This window comes from Xiphias gladius, chromosome 1 (genome assembly GCF_016859285.1).
Source record: "Xiphias gladius isolate SHS-SW01 ecotype Sanya breed wild chromosome 1, ASM1685928v1, whole genome shotgun sequence".
Lineage (NCBI taxonomy): Eukaryota > Metazoa > Chordata > Actinopteri > Istiophoriformes > Xiphiidae > Xiphias > Xiphias gladius.
This window is the reverse complement of record NC_053400.1, coordinates 13,360,732-13,379,305: the sequence shown is the minus strand read 5'-3', so window position 1 is coordinate 13,379,305 and position 18,574 is coordinate 13,360,732. Positions and strand designations below refer to the sequence as shown.

At 39.3% G+C, this 18,574-nt stretch overlaps 3 protein-coding genes across 3 annotated transcripts; 2 read left to right on the top strand and 1 right to left on the bottom strand.

Moving 5' to 3' along the window:
• Nucleotides 1–287: 287 nt before the first annotated feature.
• LOC120794329 (E3 ubiquitin-protein ligase AMFR-like) lies at nt 288–10,500 on the bottom strand. The gene is made up of 14 exons (XM_040135309.1): nt 10,352–10,500; nt 9,516–9,840; nt 9,329–9,421; nt 9,002–9,166; nt 7,294–7,446; nt 6,594–6,634; nt 5,113–5,245; nt 4,861–4,994; nt 4,631–4,741; nt 4,135–4,331; nt 3,950–4,053; nt 3,247–3,381; nt 2,899–3,089; nt 288–2,429 (listed from the first exon to the last, which is right to left on the bottom strand). The coding sequence occupies exons 2-14, from the start codon at nt 9,768–9,770 to the stop codon at nt 2,273–2,275; spliced, it is 1,869 nt and encodes a 622-aa protein (XP_039991243.1). The 5' UTR covers nt 9,771–9,840; nt 10,352–10,500; the 3' UTR covers nt 288–2,272.
• A 637-nt stretch (nt 10,501–11,137) lies between these two features.
• On the top strand, nt 11,138–12,472 carry LOC120793761 (leukotriene B4 receptor 1-like). The gene has a single exon (XM_040134124.1). The coding sequence runs from the start codon at nt 11,179–11,181 to the stop codon at nt 12,169–12,171; it is 993 nt and encodes a 330-aa protein (XP_039990058.1). The 5' UTR covers nt 11,138–11,178; the 3' UTR covers nt 12,172–12,472.
• A 732-nt stretch (nt 12,473–13,204) lies between these two features.
• On the top strand, nt 13,205–15,337 carry si:dkey-148a17.6 (uncharacterized protein LOC108190685 homolog). Its single transcript, XM_040131055.1, has one exon. It carries the CDS (start codon nt 13,220–13,222, stop codon nt 14,303–14,305), a length of 1,086 nt encoding a protein of 361 aa, XP_039986989.1. The 5' UTR covers nt 13,205–13,219; the 3' UTR covers nt 14,306–15,337.
• The last annotated feature ends 3,237 nt before the right edge of the window (nt 15,338–18,574 follow it).

The following is an 18,574-nucleotide window of genomic DNA, read 5'->3' as shown; positions in this document are numbered from 1 at the left end:
AGCAGCTAAATGCAACCAAAATTTCCTTCCGACACAATCCGCCACACACACAGGTCAATTAGACCAATAAACTGAAAGGTTGCGTGTATTGTATACTGGCCACTAAGGTGATAGGCAGGCTTCGCTATGGCAGTTGCATTTTTTTTTTTTTTACTGTTTTGCAAAGAGAGACAGGTGGTTTACATATGCAAAACCAAAGCCCGAGCAGAGATGGAGGGGAGGGGGGGAAAAAAAAAAAAACACTGTCTTTTGTTAAAAAGCCGTAGAAGCTCTGTTTATTGAGTCTATTGTATTAACATATTTTACAAAATCTAAATTTACAGAAATTATCCATGACTGAACCATTCTTAATTTAGGCACAAAAATACAGAAAAGCTCAGTCCAAAAAAAGTATTTCAGTTTTGATTAAATAAGCAATGGTTATGAAAGTTAAACCATGAATAGGAAAATATTTCATGGATATTAAAAGATGGTAAGTAACTGAATGACAAACTGAAAATGAAATTGTTTTTGTATTTTTTTCTTTGTTTTTTTTTTTTTTTTTTTTACATTTTGAGTAAATGAAATCTGAAATCTAAATCCTATACTGTATTTTCTTACAACACCCCCCAACAGAGTTTGAGCAATAAAATAAATGCACAATTAAGATCACAACACTTCAGCTTTTAGTGGAAGTTTGTGGGCTGCTCTTTGGGATAAAGTGGAAGGAAACAAAAGCACTTGTCTAGATTCATGCATATCTCACCCCAAACTGCCCTCGCACAGTAATCACAGAAATCAAAACACTTACAATACACACAGGTCCATCTTTGTGTCCGTTGATATGTCTCAACCAGCTAGATTCAGTGAAATTTGACATTACCCAAAAGCTTCAATGGCCCAGTCCATGTTGTATGTTGCTGTACATTTTTGTAATAACATCCTTTAGCAGAGGACAATTATGTTCCCTGCTGGTGTTATTTTTCAATTAGCACTCCTCAATGTGAGTAGAAAAAGGCTGTACAAATAAAAACACCCTAAAATTTTCACCATTAAGATTATCACTCATTCAGGTCATATAATATCTAAAAGTATTAAATCAAACACAGTTGGATTTGCTGTTAAGTCTTGAAAATGTTTTGCTGCTCTTCCAAGCGGCTTCACCATTTCTACTGGAAGAAGAATAAGGGCTTCATCTAGACAACTGATGAAGACTGATGGAACAGTGGCAAAACAGCTTCAAAATACAGTGCAACAAGTCCAGCTGCCGCAGATTTAACTATTTCTGTATACCTTAAATAAACAAAACAAAACAAAAAAATGGTAGACACAGTTGGCCAATAACCCCATACTCAAACAAAAAGGAAATCAACAGCAGTGAGTAATTTAAGAAACACTGTCAAGATGACACCCATCGTATTTGTACAAAATGTAATACATCCCCTTTGTTACCTATGAATCTCAAGGAACCAGTATTAGAAAACCAAGATTTACATGCCACCTCTCCCCTCTTTTTAAATAACTAACTGCAAATTGTTTGCAATGGTAGATATTACAGATACAGAACAACCCATGTGGGTCAAAAACACTTTGTTTGCAGCATTACTTTGATAGAAACATTCATATTTGACAGAAAGGCTGAACAATATTAAAGTGACATTCTCTTACTCCAAGGTAAGAAATAAAAACGTGTTGTTTTGCCTACACTTAATTCACAGTTGAAACTCATAAAATAATAACACACAAATACGTCAGTTGAGTTTCTCCGTTCAGAATACAAAGCTTTCCGCCATGAGCAAAAAAAGTGAAAAAAAAGAAAAAAGCCTGATAAAAGGAAAAAAAACAAGGACCCAAATAGAGGCTTTATCTAATGACATCTTCAAACCCTTCTCATAAAAACCTTGGATTTCTCAAATGCAAAGCAGGCTCATTTATGGCAGCCAGTCTTGATCATGGCAGATACTGACTCTGTAATGAAGCTGGTGGCTAAGCTGTGTGGAACGAGAATAAAGGGCAATGCAACTTTGCATTTCTTGACCTGCACCCATCAATTTATACAATGCTCCAAATACTCAGGCTTGAATCAGTGAGGCAGAGGCTATTCACAATAGTCCCACCTTATTTAGGCAGCCCAAAACAGTCCAAAGGCCTTGTTTGCAATGCTTTTTAATTATAGTTTTCAATAGGTGATGACCACTGACTGTACAGCAAATGGGGGATGGTTGAAATAGCTCTGTTGGTACCCCTTGCGATGACGATGTGATAGACTCTTCAGATGAGGCTGATCTTTGTATCAGGGTGAAGGGTCTTGCTGGTTTTGCATGCGTCTCTCTGCAGCTGCTGCCACGGTTCTACGCCTCAGCACAGTTGAGTCCAACTCTGGGACAGTGTCCTCTTCCAGTCCAGGCAAATCCTCATCCTGGTCCTCCGGACTTTTGTTCAGGTATCTCCTACGGGTAAATAGTGAAAATGTAAGAATATGATTATGGGAACAGAAAATGCAAGAAAATGGGAAAAGAAGGCAACCAAAAATCCTTACAAATAGTGAACAAATGTTTAAAAAAAACACGTCATGTTACTTTTTTTTTTAGTTCTGTGCAATGGGGCCTTTCAGCTACTCTGGTACCCAAGAAAAGACAGCCTTTAAACATTTTGTTTGTCCTGCCTCGGTACACAGACTGAGACAAACCTGTCTCAAAAGTAAAGGTCTGTTTTCACAAAATATGATCTGTAAAGCTAAGCTATGCTGCATGATCCAGTGTGGTCACACGCTTGACCTCAAAAATACATTTTCAGAAACAACAGCAAAAAAAAAAAAAACCCTCTGAAATTGAACTAAACTTCTTTTGAATATAAAACATATTTTAGCACCCGTTCCTACTGTATTAGATAGAAAACTCCAACCACCAGTGTAACAACCTGCGTGCTTGCTGGAGCAACTCTTCTTTCCTCTGCCTTAGCATCTTCTGCCTCTCTTCAGCCGACTTAGAGAAGCGACCTCCTCTGACCTCCATGTTATCTGGCTCACTGAGGCCCTGCTCAGCTGCTCCACTGGGCCCTGCCTGCTCATCCGCTGCAGGGCTCACCTGTATAGGGGCACGTTCTATGGCCTATGGAAGGAAATATGTGTGTGACAGACTGATGCATTCTGCCTTTCAAGAAAAACACAATATCAAATAGAGAGCCAGGAGAGCACTGTGTTATCAAAATAAGCCTTTTCAATGCAAAATGACACTATTGTTAACATTTAACCCCAGGTTTACGGACCTGTGTCGGGAAAGGCACCTGGATGCGTCCCTCCAGGATGTTGTCAGTGGTGACCTCCACAGAGCGGGTCAACTGCAGGTCTTGCATGACCAGGTAGGAGGGCACCTGAGGGAACATCTCCTGGATCTGATGGGCCTGATGACCAGAAGTTACATAAAAAGCAAAGCGAGCAATAGATAAAGGGTTTAGAAAGATATAGATGGAGAGGGAAGAGCAGAACAGTGCAAGTTAAAACTAGATTTTTTATAGGTTAACACAAGTAGGTCTTAAGCATACAATATTGGTCATTGACAAATATAAAACCGTTCAAAATACTTGGAATTTTTTTTGTTTAAATATACTTGGCCTCTTTTGTAACTAACAGTTTCTGCTAAATCTGTTTATTTAAAAGTAGAAGCTATCACTATGTCAACAAGCATTTACCAGGAATTCAAATACGACATGAGTAAAGTTATAATGGTAAGAGCGTGTGGCCTATGGTGGACAACCCAGGCATATTTTTAAGCAATAGACACTGGCTACAAGTAAGACAGGGAGTAAAGACAGGGACAAAATTATGTCAGCACTGGGTTATGCAAATAAAGTATCAAAAACTGTCTGCAATTATCTAGAAAAAAAAGAGCCTCAACACCTGGTTCAAAATATCTGTGTATCATCTCTTAAAATCAACAAGAATTTCATCAGACTGTAAAAATGAACTCACCATGGCCATGAGCTGGGAGTTGTTTGCCTGAGCAATGCCCAAGATATTGGTGGTGTGCATTACTTCCACTGAGAAACTGGGCAGCCAGCTGGCAATGCGAGATCCTACAATTGAATATATGGATTATATGTGTCAGGTAACTCCAAGAACATATTCATCCTTGGATTTGTGTCTGACAGACTTACCATCAAAGTGGAAGAAGTGGTTGTGTTGGTTGATATGTGGTCTAGCCTCTGGAGCGGCTCCTACAGGGCCGATGTTGCCTTCCAAACCTGCGCCCTGCTGCTGGCCTCTCGCCTGGCCCCCATCCCCATTAATGTTCAGGGATGTCCGGCATGTTGGGCACGAGGTGTCCTGCTCAAGCCATGAGCGCAAACAAGAGCTGGAAGAACGAACACACGAACACAAACACAAAAACACGTTATTATGGAATTTCTCTGTATAAAAACCTGACACTCATTTAAGCGTCGGGACAAGTTTTCTGTTGTTAAACATCAGGATCTGAGCAGGGCATCTTACTGATTCTGAGAATATTCACCAAACTGCTCTAACATAAGGGCAGCAGAAACATATCCAAACAAAAAAATCGGATTACAATGAAAGCTAAAAAACTGTTGTGAACACTCTCTGCAAGGACTTATATGCATAGAGGCAACTTCTGCTGTTTCAAAATCACTTTACTTGTGGAAGAGATGGCCGCAGGGTAGTTTGCGTGCTGTCAACATGGTATCCCAGCAGATGGCACAGTCATCGTCATTAGCTGCGAGCTCCTCTGCAGTAGCAACAGCAAACCTGCACAAAAAAGATCAATGGGAAATGCAAAGCTTTATTAGAAATAACTGAATTAAACAAAGAACCACAAAAACATGAAGTGATAAAGGAAAAATAATCATATCAAAACATAGCATCACCTGGCCTCCATGTTGTTGATGACACGAAGGTAGTTCTTGTGTCGGCGGACGCGCCGCTGGACCTCATGGAACAGATACCGCAGCTGCATGAAGATAACCAAGCTTGCCATGGACAGCCAGATGTTACCGAAAAGCTAATGAGAGAAATACAGACAGAAGAGGTGGAAGATCAAGGGAACGTCAAGAGACACAGGGACATACAACATTTTCATAACATCCCATGCCTACACCTGTTCATTCTATTTATCTTACCAGCATATGGATATGGTGTATGAGGTCCAGAAACAAGACAGATAGCTCCATGATGAAGTCTGTGTAGTAGACATATGTTCCCTTACTCTCCCAAGTCCCTGGATGGTTTAGATCCCACAGATGAATGGAGTACCTGAGGGTACATGCACAACTCTTTAAGACCATGAAGCACGAGATATTGACAGGGTTTCTAAAGGGTTCACCAAGTTAAATTCAAGACTTTTTAAGACCTTTTTAATACCATATAGAATGCAATTTAATACCTGTTTCATGGTCAAACAGCCCAATGTGAAATGAAGGTATAACGGAAAATCAGTACGAACCCTAGTATTATGTATTATTATACACCATTTTTCAATGGTTCCTAGCACTTGACCCAGATAAGAGGTACAAAATTGGATGGATGGATTAACCAGTTAAAGATGATAAATTCATCAAGTTTATTTTAGTTTTAAATGTGAGCTGATGAGCTTCCAAGCTCCTGTAGCTAACAGTAATGATAGTGGCCACTACAGGTCTGAGGGTGCTAATTGATAAGTAACATATAAGTGAGACTGTCGTACCAGTCTCACTTTTAGTTTATAAGTGTATAACTTCTCCTGCAGCCCACAACCACATACAGAAACACTGTAGAACTAACATTACTGCCTACAGCAGCCAAGAGACAAGATTTAAGACTTTTGTAAATTAAATTTAAGACTAAGGCCTTTTTTAAAGGAACTGTATTAAGCGCTTCTGAGACTTTTTAAGACTTTTGAAGACCTGCAGATGCCCTGTATTTAGACAATATTGTGGGTGACCCAGCCATTGAGACCAAAAAATGAATGCATGAAACAAAATGGTGTAACAAGTATATATGGTACAATTACACAGGCAATAATGCCATCACTTAGATGAGGTGTCAACAATTTGACAAATGGGACAAATCTATCTGGATTGCAGAAGAACATAGAGTAACAGTGCAACGATAGACAAGACAAGTTCCTAATTTCCACTCAATTTTGGCTATGTTTAAAAGCCAAAGCGTTGTTTAAGACAAAGTATTGAAAAATAGTCGAATACTGCTCAACTCCTAATCTACTATGTGTAGTGACACAAGTTAAACACAAACCAAGGTAACAACATGAAACAAGTGCATACGTTATTGTTCAAGTTAAGGGCAGTTAGTGACCACAAACATTCTTCTGCTACGTACCAAGCTATGGCACTATAAGTGACAAAAACAGTTGACAAGTTTTTCATTTTAGATTACAGCTACTGAATCTATGTGCCTCAGCTGATTTGAGGCATTTAGAGTTGTAAAGTCCTAACCACCCTCTTTGGGAAACAGAAGCCTTTCACACTGGTGCGAATGAAACCAGAGGAAAACAAATGATGTTGCTAACATTAGCCTGATTCTAAATTTGTACAGGTTATGTTATCCATACTTCTGCATTGAGTGCAAGTGCATGCATGTGTAAGGAGGCTTTAAGGGGACTTACCGCATTATGACATGCCCAGTGCGTACAGTCACCAGTAGACACTAAAGACAATATTAATAATATTACATTACAGTTATGAATTTAAAAAAGGGTATGAGAGAAATGGCGAAGGAATGTTTTTTACTTTGTAATTAGTTTTTCTTATCAAACTAAACTTGGCTTTCAAATTATGTATTCCCTTTTAGAGACAGCTACTGCATCAAATAAGAATCCCATTTTATTTTATTTTTTTAAACAACATTTTGACTTGACATGTGCAGAAAAAGCACTGTTGTAACAGAAAACATTAATGATGATTCCAGTGCCCCAGTAACATCAGGTCCCTGGAACAGGCACACCTAAATCAAATGTAACCATTATTAATGTCATTAATTACAACTGTGCTTTTCCTGCTGTATTGTCTAACTGTCTGCCATAAAAGGGTCTGAAGTGTTCACAATATTGCAGACCATGGCAAATGAGGCAAGTGTGGCTAAGCCTTCAAAAGACAGTAGTGATACACCAAAATGTGATCTCTGCGTAAAAACAATTTCATGCAAAGTTCTTCGAAGATGAGGAGGCACTTCCTCTTACATGTTTTTTTTTTTAAATAAAACCTTCAAGGAATAAACAAAAGCATGAAAGATATAAAAAGAGTCCACAATCATCTGTGGTAATTGTAATCAAAAATTTTTATACAGGTGTAGCTCCAGGTTCTCACCTCTGCTGCCATAAAGGAGAGGGTGTGCATCCCATGGGAAGCTCCCAACAGACCACAGACCACAGCCATGCCCAAGCAGTCCAACAGAAGGGAGACCAGCAAACAAAGCACTCGCACATGGCTGCTCATGGGAGTGGAGGGGGAGAATGACAGCTGTAGGGAAGAATTGTAGATTATAGGTGGATTACACATCTCTCAAAGTTTAACCTTTTCTTAAGGTTTCTGGGTAGGTTTTCTATGTCCTCAAATACAAATACAAATAAAGTTGATTAGTTTTAACTATTTGGGAATTTATAGTAGATTTCAATGGGCAAAGGATTAAGAAATGTTTTGTTTTAATTCTAACAATTTCATTCTACAGATTATTCTGGCATTTAAATAATACAACAAAATAAAACACTACAAAATCTGAATGTAGATGTTCACGAAATATGCAGCTGACGGCAAACAACTAAAAAATAAAAATGAAAGAAAATACACTTAAAAATGAGAATAATCAAAAGAATTAATTCAACCGCCAAAGAAAATAAAGTGTTTTAGTTTTGTTTTGTTTTTAGCTACAACCCACAGAAGCAAGGAAATGGGAAGGAAGACAGCTGGGCTGGCATAACTGACAGACTTCTACCTAAAACAAGACATTTTTACACAACCAAACTGGTATATTTATCTTACAGCATGGCAGGCAGAAATAACCTTCTGGTACACCAAACCGGTCAGCATTATATCATAGGCAACCAGCTTAATGCCTATTTTAAATGTCAATGCTTCCAAGGAGGTGATTAAATCTGATATTTTGTTTTACCCAACATGAAGAGCACAATCTGATACAGGAACATCAAAGTAGTGACTGAAACTGTATCAGTTGCCTGACATGCCAGTACAAGGTATTAATAGATCCAGTGCTGAAAAGAGTACAGTCACTCTTAGACTTTTGGGGGACACTCAGAACAGTTTTTAGTGTGGATCTACTGTCTGAAGTTTGTAGGTGGACTGATCACGTGACGTTAAAAGGCAGGCTTTTCGCCACCTTGGATCTACTCTCAGTCCTTATGAGTAACAAGGCAGCCTAAATGAATGTAGGTCTAGTCCTATCATGTTTACTATGTAGCCTAAAAACAACAGGTTTTATACAGGGATATATAGGGCATCTATTATCCTCTATAATGTCTCATAGCAATAAACAGAAAAAACTTGCTGAAAATTTATACTTTTGTGACTAAGCTCATGCTGGCCATTTCCAATACCTGCATCTACGTAACAATGGTAATGTGGTAGTGTCCTTTACCATGACACATCCACTTAACAGGTGTTTTCTTCATAGCATACATGCTACTAATTAGCTCCAACAAGGATTTTATGTTTTCACCTGTGTCTGTTTGTTTGTTTATTTGTCAGCATGATTGCGCCAAAAGTAATAAACCAATTTGAACCGTCCTTGCTGGAGGGATGGGGCATCAGCCAGGGAATAACCCATTAAATTTTGGTGCAGATCTGGAACATATACTATGATTCTGAATTTTTTCCTCTAAAGTCTGGTGTATGTTGTTTGGCATTGGCCTTGGTGGGGGTCTGCACTCTCTGAGTGCTTTTCTAGTTCAATAAATTTGATTTATTGTCCAGCCCTAGATTATCATACGAGGTAGTCATAAATTATGCTTTGGGGCACTAGAAAGAGTAAAAAAGGAAAGGTCTAGTTTTTAATACTTACATATTCAAATCGGTCTTTGCAGAGCTGAACCATGAGGTGGAGAAAGACCAGGGCAGAGAACCACAAACACCACATAACCACCTCCTCCACTGTCTGCACGTTCAATATGCCAAAGATGAAAATGAACTTGTAGAAGATGAAGTTCCAGAACTTATCTTTCAGATGCTGAGGAATAAACACAAAGTAAATGAGATGCCTTTTTCTATTAGGTCTACACTCAAAGAGGGCTGTAAAGACCATTTGAACCTTTTGTTGAAAGAGGTTAATAATCCCAGGCAAGAAAGTAGCTGAATTCATCATTTTAACAATGTTAAGAGACAGTCTCACCTGCTTCTCACTGACTCTAAGTGGGCCGAACACCACATACTGAATCATTTTTGCAATTATCATCAAAGAGCAGCAGAATGTGTTGACTAACACCTAGGGGAATATGAGAACAAAGTGGAAGTTAGTTTTTGTAAGAACAATATCCTCTTCTAGAGCAGCACAAAGCCTTAAACTGGGCAACACTCACCCATACAAAGAGACTGTCTGTGACAAGATACCACAGGACAGTGGTTGCCAGTTCCGTGTTACTAATATCATTGTTCAGATGTTCAAGATCCAATTCAGAAGGAGCTGGTGTTTCATCAGTTTCCAGGACCCCAAAGCCTGGATCAGTCACAATGGTGTAGGCACTGAAGATGCTGCCAGCCAGCAAAGCCACACTCAGTACTGTGTAAGTACGCAGGCTGGGCCAAGGAAACCTCTCCAAAAACAGCAGAGGCATTGCAGTGTTCACGGTCCACTTCTCAACTTGTTAAAATGGTGTTTGTCCCGATCAAAGGGCAAAAAAAAACCTGTGAGGGCAGAAGTGAGTTAGCTGACGTTGGCCACACTTTACTAAACTTAGCGTAAATATCAAACAAATACAAAAGTGCTAGCATGGGATCGTCGCTGATTCGTGTCAATGTATGACTTAGTAGTGATTTTTAATTAGCCAGTTGGGACAACAATGTCGGATTGCCGGATATGTTAGCTGCCTTACTCTCAGTCCTCAACCAGGCAAACTTAATGTTAGCTCAATACAGTTGGTACAGGTGCAAAGTAAACCCGTATTGGACTGTTTCTGGTGACGTGTAATAGGCAAATTTGGCCACAGAAAGTAAAGACCGTGGGTCAGCGACCAAATTCGCTAACACAAATACCCTAGTAGACCTGATGCTGAATGAGAGTTCACGCCGCTAACAGAAGCGTTTTACCTGGCTAACGTAAGCTAATACTAGCTTACTTGTTAGCCTAATATTAGCTACGTAGCTAGCCACTCTTAGCGAGCACCAGACCTCGATCTTGTATTAAATCCTCACTTACAGTTTGTCACAAACTTAGTTAAAGACAATATCCAACGTTCCTTGCTGTGTTCAGTGCTGTACTTTTAGTGCTGCTGCACTGAAAACATCTTGGTTGACAACATCGTCATGTTTGTTTCACCGAGCAGGCAGCTGACTGAGGGGAGGATGTCTTAGCTGCGCATTGTAACAACGTCATCATGACAACTTTAAACTTAGTGATTAAAAAAAAAAAAAAAAAAAAAAAAAATATATATATATATATATATATATATATATATATATATATATATATATATATGTGTGTGTGTGTGTGTGTGTGTGTGTATATATATGTATACACACACACACACACACACACACTCACACACACACACACATATATAAATCTACAAATCTACAAATCTACAAAGGCAGATTACAGTCTGATGTAAGGCCATGAAGCTAGATGGATCACTGACATAATTAAACCATAAACTGTTATAGCAGCATTAAAGCCTTTTTAAGCTGGGCAAAGTTTGCTTTAATGCCAAACTGAAAATGAGAGCATGATCAACTTCTGTAGCTCTACCTGCACTCTATAACAAAAATGAATAGGAGATCACAAGGAAACATTACACTGGTCATCAAATCTAAATCAGATATATGGAAGGAGCCTATCAAATATGTCCATATATGAAGTAATATCTGTGACTCTCAAAACCTTGAGAAACCCTGTTCCTTGACAGTGTATTCTTAAAGGGAAGTGAAAACTTGCTTGTACAGCACTTCGTTTTGCTTTTCATCCAGACACCACTGTCAGCACACACACTTGCATTATGAACAACTCAGCTGTCTTCTTCAGAGAAAATGGCCCCTGAGGAGTTTGAAGGTGGGACAGCAGTGGCTTGTGTGATCCTGGGTCTGTCCTTCCTGATAGGAGCTCCGGGGAACCTTCTGGTTATCTGGACCATCCTGAGACACGTCAAGCATCGTTCCCACACTTTGGTGCTCATCCTGCACCTGGCTGCTGCGGACCTGCTGGTCCTCATCACCCTGCCTCTGTGGATCTACTCCCTGATACAAACGTGGGTGTTTGGAGGGGCTACCTGCAAAGCCTTGGTGTACATAATCAGTGTGTGTATGTTTAGCAGCATCTCCATCATCACCCTCATGAGTGTGGAGCGCTTTCTAGCCATCTGCCATCCGTTTGTGATGATGCGCTGGAAGGTCAAGAGTGTACAGAACAGATGTCTCGTACCTTTGTGGGTCCTTGCTTTCCTTCTAGGAGTACCTGCTTTACTAACCCAGCCTTTGGTTGAAACTGATGGAACTGAGCAGTGTTTTATCAAGGAATTCAGATCCGTGACTCAAGAGATCATCTTCTTATGCTTGAAGACCTTGGGGGGGTTTGTAGTTCCTTTCATCATTCTTGGTATCTGTTACTGTTTAATAGCTGCCCAGCTCAGGAAAACGAGTTACAACTCCAAACATAAATCCATGGTTCTTGTCCACACAGTGGTGATAGCCTTCACTCTGTGCTGGTTGCCTTACCATATTATCGAAATTATTGATCTGGTTTGCATCTTAGGATCGGGTAGAGAACATGAATGTGTGCCGCAGAGTATTGTCTTTAGCTCCGGTGCTCTTGTGTTTGTTAGCAGTTCAGTGAATCCAATTTTATACGTCTTTTTGGCAAGGAACTTACAAGGGAGTCTCAAGGAGTCCCGCCTGGTCAGGCTGTTCCAGGAAATGGCCACTCACACCAACAAACTCAGGGAGCTGGTAGTACAAAAGCAGACTGGCCAGAGGGCAGCAAATACGCAGGTCGAGCTGATGTCTGACCCGTGTGAGAAAAACTGAATTGCTGAAACTGTGATGACGGGAAAATGTGATAATTGCCTTCTTCAGTTAATTAAGAGACTACGGAAAGTCTCAATTTTGTAAATAGTGTTGGCAAAGATAAAGTGTTGCAAATCATTCCTTTAACAGATGCCATGCTCTCCAATCCTTGTTTCCCATTCACCCTTGGACGTCAATACAAGCAAACATGTGGTTGTGATCTTAATGTGTTTCTCATTGTTGATTGCAATTTATTGTTGGAGGGAAAATTTAATTAAATTCAAAAAATTTAAAAAAAATCTGATATCATCCAGTGTTGTGTAATGTGTATTGTGTATGTTATAATTAATGGAAAATCTGTTTTCTTTCATTAAAGAATTTAATGACATACCTCTAAATCAGTGTTCTTGGAAATGCTAGAATTATTCCATTTTTGTTTATTGTTAAAACTTGAAGAGTGTGTCATTCCAGCTTATTTTTATCTGAGAGAGAACAACCCTAATAAGGGCAACTATTGAAGCTAAAAAAACATGCCAAAAGAACGCTACATTATATGCTAAGGAAACAAAAGTTATTCATAAGTCAGTCAAAACAACACTGTAATAGTTTATTCTGAATGTGGGCGGCAATTTTAATTTTTGAGTACCTGAGCAACAAAAAAGTAGATAGACAATCACATTTTTGTTTACTGAAATAAAAATGAAAATGTATTACCTGGTAAATGAAAAGGTTGTGGGTCTCCATCTAGTTAAAATTTAGCATGTATCAAATAAGCTTCATTAGCTTTGTTCTAATGCACAGGGTCATTAAATGCCTCTGTTAATGTTACTGTGTCTCCATTTAGTATCTGATGTAGCAGCTGGTTTTTCTAATTTTTAGATCTTAACAACATAGGATTGAAAAATGGACGCATGACACATGCATGAATCACCTTGTCGTGCCTCAAATAGGCCTGTGAGGAAACCCTGTTCCTGTGCAGTCTATTCTTAAAGGGAAGTGAAAACTTGCTTGTACAGCACTTTGTTTTGCTTTTCATGCAGACACCACTGTCAGCACACACACTTGCATTATGAACAACTCAGCTGAGCTGTCTTCTTCAGAGAAAATGGCCCCTGAGGAGTTTGAAGGTGGGACAGCAGTGGCTTGTGTGATCCTGGGTCTGTCCTTCCTGATAGGAGCTCCGGGGAACCTTCTGGTTATCTGGACCATCCTGAGACACGTCAAGCATCGTTCCCACACTTTGGTGCTCATCCTGCACCTGGCTGCTGCGGACCTGCTGGTCCTCATCACCCTGCCTCTGTGGATCTACTCCCTGGCCCACTCCTGGGTGTTTGGAGAGGCCTCCTGCAAAGCCATGGTGTACACAATCAAAGCCTGTATGTACAGCAGTGTTTTCCTCATCACCCTCATGAGCGTGGAACGTTTTGTGTCTGTGCGCTATCCTTTTGCCTCAGCTAAGTGGAAGAGGCAAAAAGCTCTGAATAAAGTACTGCTGACTCTGTGGACTGCAGCATTCTTGTTCAGCATACCTATCATTCCAACTCAGGTTGTAGGAAATGAATCTGGTGAGGATCACTGTCTGTACCAACAGTACACTTCTGACACCCAGGAGCTGGTGTTTGTTCTGCTAGAGACACTGGTTGGCTACATATTACCCTTCTCCGTCCTGGTGGTCTGCTATGGCTGCCTGTTTAGCCGGATTACTCAGATGACCTTCAAGTCCAAGCGCAAATCTACTGTTCTTATCACCAGTGTAGTGGTTGTGTTTGCCATTTGTTGGACACCTCATCACATAGGAAATGTCCTCTCACTCATCATCCTGGCCATTCAGGGCTTGTTCTCTAAAGAAGCGAGGAGTCTGGAGAGTGTCAGGAATACGATGAGCATCATTGCTGGAGCCATGGTGTTCATCAGCAGCACTGTTAACCCTATCCTCTACATGTTTGCAGCTCGGTCCTTCAGGAGCTCCCCGCGTGACACCGGCATCCAGAAGCTCTTCCGCCACATCTCCAGCACCTCACCGGGCGAGGGCAATAGAGAGATGTCCTTTGTGTCCAAGAGACAAAGCAAACAGACCACCAGCTCTCAGTGTGTGTCGGAGTCAAAAGACCAAATGGACATATTAATAAAAATGTGTGAAAATAATCCATCCTGATATTGAAAATTGATGGGATAGTGTCTGTGCTGTGTGTGCGTATACTGTATGTATTTTGTAATGAAGGAAATTTTGCCTGAAATGAAGCTCATTTTTATGAAATTACAACACAGATTAACAGGATGTCAGTTTATCTGTGCAATATTTGTCCAACTCTGTAAATTACCCATTTTATATGTTTGTTTGTTTTTCAATTGTGAACCTATATTTATAAATATGTTATATATTATGTATGTACTTAGATTTATGCCTTTTATTATTAAAATAGCACAATAAGTAATTATATACGCATTACACATCTTAATGTAAGTTTTTGTAAAAATATAGTATTTTTTTATTATTTTGTTGATGCCAGCAAAGAAAAATTGTATTGATTGTGTTATTAATTCTGTTTAAGCCTTTTGTAATTGCCTGTAAGCGTGGGGAAATGATTAGGCAAAGCACAGTAAGTTTTCTGCTGGTAATCCTGTGGTTGCATCTGCCACTTATCTCTGCTTTTGATATTTCACTCTCTCACAGCAGCTATCTTGTTGAAGACAAGGCTTTAAGACATTTTCAATCTTGCTGTCTCTCTTTCTTGAGGAGCTGTAACATCTCTGATACTGTCGGATTATGTGATTGTGAAGTCATGTAACAAATATTTTGTTTAATTTACCCGTAATGCCCTGTTTTAATCTCTTATGGAATCCAAAAACTACTACTATTTTAAAAATGCTTTTTACTGGTGACAAGTTAGGTAACGATTGTCCTGGTATCGCGCTACAGACAACAGTCATGCTTTCAACTTCCTCTCAATGAAAAGATTGCAAAATGAAAAACTGCATGTTCCCTTTGGTGGGCAGCAAAAAGAGGAATCATGTCTTAATTTTTTTTCACAGTCAAACCTACATTTTGTGGTAAGACAGTTCAGTATCAGCTTATTTACTGACATTTTTTTCTCCCACATACGTCAATTAAATATCTATAATATACCATTATCATTGAATACTGAGTTTGTCTGTTGATATAACAACACACAAAAAAGCTCCTGTTATCAACTGACCAGTAGATGGCAGTGACAGCAGTGTGTTTTTAATAATTGAGTTTAGCCATCATTTCGGTGTGCTGTCATAAGAAAAAATAAAAATAAAAATAAAAATAAAAATTTCATTTCACTTTCCCATTGTATGTCTCTTCTTTTAAATGTATTTATGCAGGGGAAGGGTCATGCTGAGATTATCATTTCTAGTGCTGCATTGCTTCATACATCTGTGTTGCTGGAGTGGTCTAAGTGGAAGGAACCAATCTTTTCCAGAAGAAAGCACTTCAACAGATTTTACAAATTTGTCCCAAAAGCTTGATTCATAAGTCTGGTAATGTAAAGCATATACAGTTAGTCAGTTCATATTTAGCTCATGTGAATGGATCTCTGTAATGGTAATGAGAGAAATACTAGACAGAAAACCCCGGGTGACTCAATTCAACTCTACCGCACTGGTATCCATAATGTTTATGATGTTTAATACTACTATTATAGATCTGATAATTCTACTAACAACTAATATGCCAAATATACGCTGGTATTCATGATACACTACAATTCCTCAAAAATAAGCGACCCTCGCCTGTGTCCTTTCTGGGCAGCTCAAAGTACAGTACAGTACAAATGTCAAGTTTTTGAAAAAATTTTGGAAGAGTTGTAATTTCATTCTAAAGATTTTCCCCTGGGGTGTAATTTGTGTATTGTGCTGAACACTATGAGACGGCTCATTGTGATAATGACTTGAACTGAAGATTGAAAAAACCTATTGTTACAGCCCTCATCAATTTAATTGGATCCCTTGAATACTAGGATTATTAAAACTGTGGCAGTGGAAAATTACAGAGCAAAGGGTGTGACCAAAAAAAAAAAAAAAAACGTGTCTCACCCGAGAAATGAGAGCTGACTTTGAGAAACACAGACTTTTTCTCATAGAATGAGGAAGAAGCGTGCAAGTGAGACAACATCAGCAGTGTGGTATGTGCCTAACGTACCCACTGCCTTTTATTATGAGTATACTCCTACAACACGCCAATGTACTATTTCACTGGATTAACGCAAAAATTTGAAAAGTTGACACAAAAGTGAAAATTAGTGTAAGCACACACCTGCCCATTGGCATTTAACTTCCGTGACATTAGGGTTACAATATGTTAAATGCAATCAATACCTTTTGCTTCAATAGTTGCCTCGCAGTAATCCTACTGTATAAGCAACCACTTATTTTTGTAATAAGATTAGTGTAATCCCTTTAAATGTAACCCATTCTTTCCTAGGCCCCAGCCAAAAGCAAGACACAAGACAAGACCTGCCAGTTTGGACAATTGAGGCACAAATCGGTTCACTGAGAAGTGGTGGTTGCTGTAACTCCGTTTCCCCACTGGGTCAGTGGAAGCCCTGCACACACCTCATACCACACGAAACAAAGTCACGGCATACACTAAAGCAAAGCTATTTTCTGGGAATGGTGGTGACTTGCACAGGTTGCTTTCTCAATTGTACAGCTTTACTACCAATTACACCTGCTGAAAGAAAGACTTATGCTTGTCATTTTAGTGCCACAGATGGACAACATGTATAAGCATGCCTACTTTGCTAAGTCATGAAGATTAATGTTCCTTATTGTTGTGGCTGAATATCATTATGTGTCTAAGATTTCAGCTGAAGGGTTCCCCAGTGTGTCCCCCAACTAATCAGACTGGTTCAGCTGGAAAGAATGATTTCCACATAAGGAAGGAGACACTACTCTTGAGACTGGGGGATTTAAATGAGTGAAAGGAAGTGAACAGACAAAAAGCCTTGCATTCACTCCAGTCTGCTGGCCCATAGCGAGCAGAGCTGGGAGTGTCAGGAACAACAAAACATCGCATTCTGGGAACAGAGCCAAAGACTACTGAAAACTCCTACAGGTCAGCAAGGACCTGTGGAGTGACTAAAAACTCTAGATTGAATATTGTGCTCTTTTGAAGTGCCATATTTTTTTATTCCTAGATTGAGAGCTGCTCCTAGATAAAAAATAAATCTAGCCATGCAAAAGGGCGAGACACTTCATATATGTGACCAGAAAATGGTTATATAACATTATAAAAAAATGATTTTTAGACAATGAATAAGGATCTCAAGTCAAAAACATATTAAGAAAAAATATATTAAATGCTACTCTCCATTAAGCACAGTGCTGATTCCTCTGTTCTTTAGTTGTTCTCCCTGTCTGCATGTGTCTGTGTTTCCTCTTTCTTTTCTCCCGTCCTCCCTTCCTTCTATCCTTCCTGCATTCCCTATACCTTTTACCTAAGCTGCTTTACCATGAACAAACCCATAGAAACTTTGCCAAGTAGATGTCATTTGGGGGAAACTCTTTCTGGTGATGGCACAATATCAATAATCCAAAGTTCACATTTTCAAACAGTTTGTGAAAATCGACCCTATATGGTGCAGGTCTTCAGTTCTGCATCTGCATAACATCAGTGAAACTTTAGGGAACAAGATTGTTTCTACAACAGAGTACTTTTAGTTTTTCCATCTGCTGAATATTGTATTGATTCAGGAAGAGGGTAAAATCAGTGTATGCACTCCAAAATGTTATTTTAATGAAGAATCAGCTTAGCTACGCTGCTACCAACTCCTACAACATTTATTCTTTAATATACCTCTGATGTGTCCCGATAGATCGCACGAGAAACGTTCTCCATGTGTGCAAATTCTGCAAATATTAAGTGTACGCTCTGTAAAAAATTAGGTAAAGCGATGACTAGTGAGGCAATGAACATATAATAAATTCATTTGTGTGAATTTCTGGCCTCCAATACTACTTATACGATGATGGGGAAGAAGAGCAGACAATGGAAACAGTACACATACTCACTGTTATTCTTCAAATTGTAACACAAACACATGGGAATAGAGTGATGACAGACAACAAATATTAACAGGCTACACAAATGTTGTGTCTCCAACTCATTTTACCACAGTTCCATATTACCTAAAAGTCATTTTTGGAGTCTTTTTTTACATTCAAATTCTGCCACACAAAGCTAATCTGAAGGGGAAAACCATATACCTGTATACCAATATACCCTCCCACAATATTCAAAAGTTCGTCTCTGTGTGCAGGTGTATCTCTGTGGGTTTTCCGCGTGGAGCAGTACACTCGGTCCACTCCTCACCGTCAACGTGAAACATCAGTCGGCTGTGTGCCTCACGGAGGTATTACGGCCCCTATTTTGCCAGCCTACTTTCCGATCCAACGG

What these genes read in the sequence shown, in the direction of transcription:
- LOC120794329 (XM_040135309.1), bottom strand. Translation starts at nt 9,770, where the DNA reads ATGCCTCTGCTGTTTTTGGAGAGGTTTCCTTGGCCCAGCCTGCGTACT. An exon ending in CAGACAGTCTCTTTGTATGG is followed by an intron (nt 9,422 to 9,515) that starts GTGAGTGTTGCC and finishes ATATTCCCCTAG; the next exon opens with GTGTTAGTCAACACATTCTG. An exon ending in ACTCCCAGCTCATGGCCATG is followed by an intron (nt 3,382 to 3,949) that starts GTGAGTTCATTT and finishes TCTGGTCATCAG; the next exon opens with GCCCATCAGATCCAGGAGAT.
- LOC120793761 (XM_040134124.1), top strand. Translation starts at nt 11,179, where the DNA reads ATGGCCCCTGAGGAGTTTGAAGGTGGGACAGCAGTGGCTTGTGTGATC.
- si:dkey-148a17.6 (XM_040131055.1), top strand. Translation starts at nt 13,220, where the DNA reads ATGAACAACTCAGCTGAGCTGTCTTCTTCAGAGAAAATGGCCCCTGAG.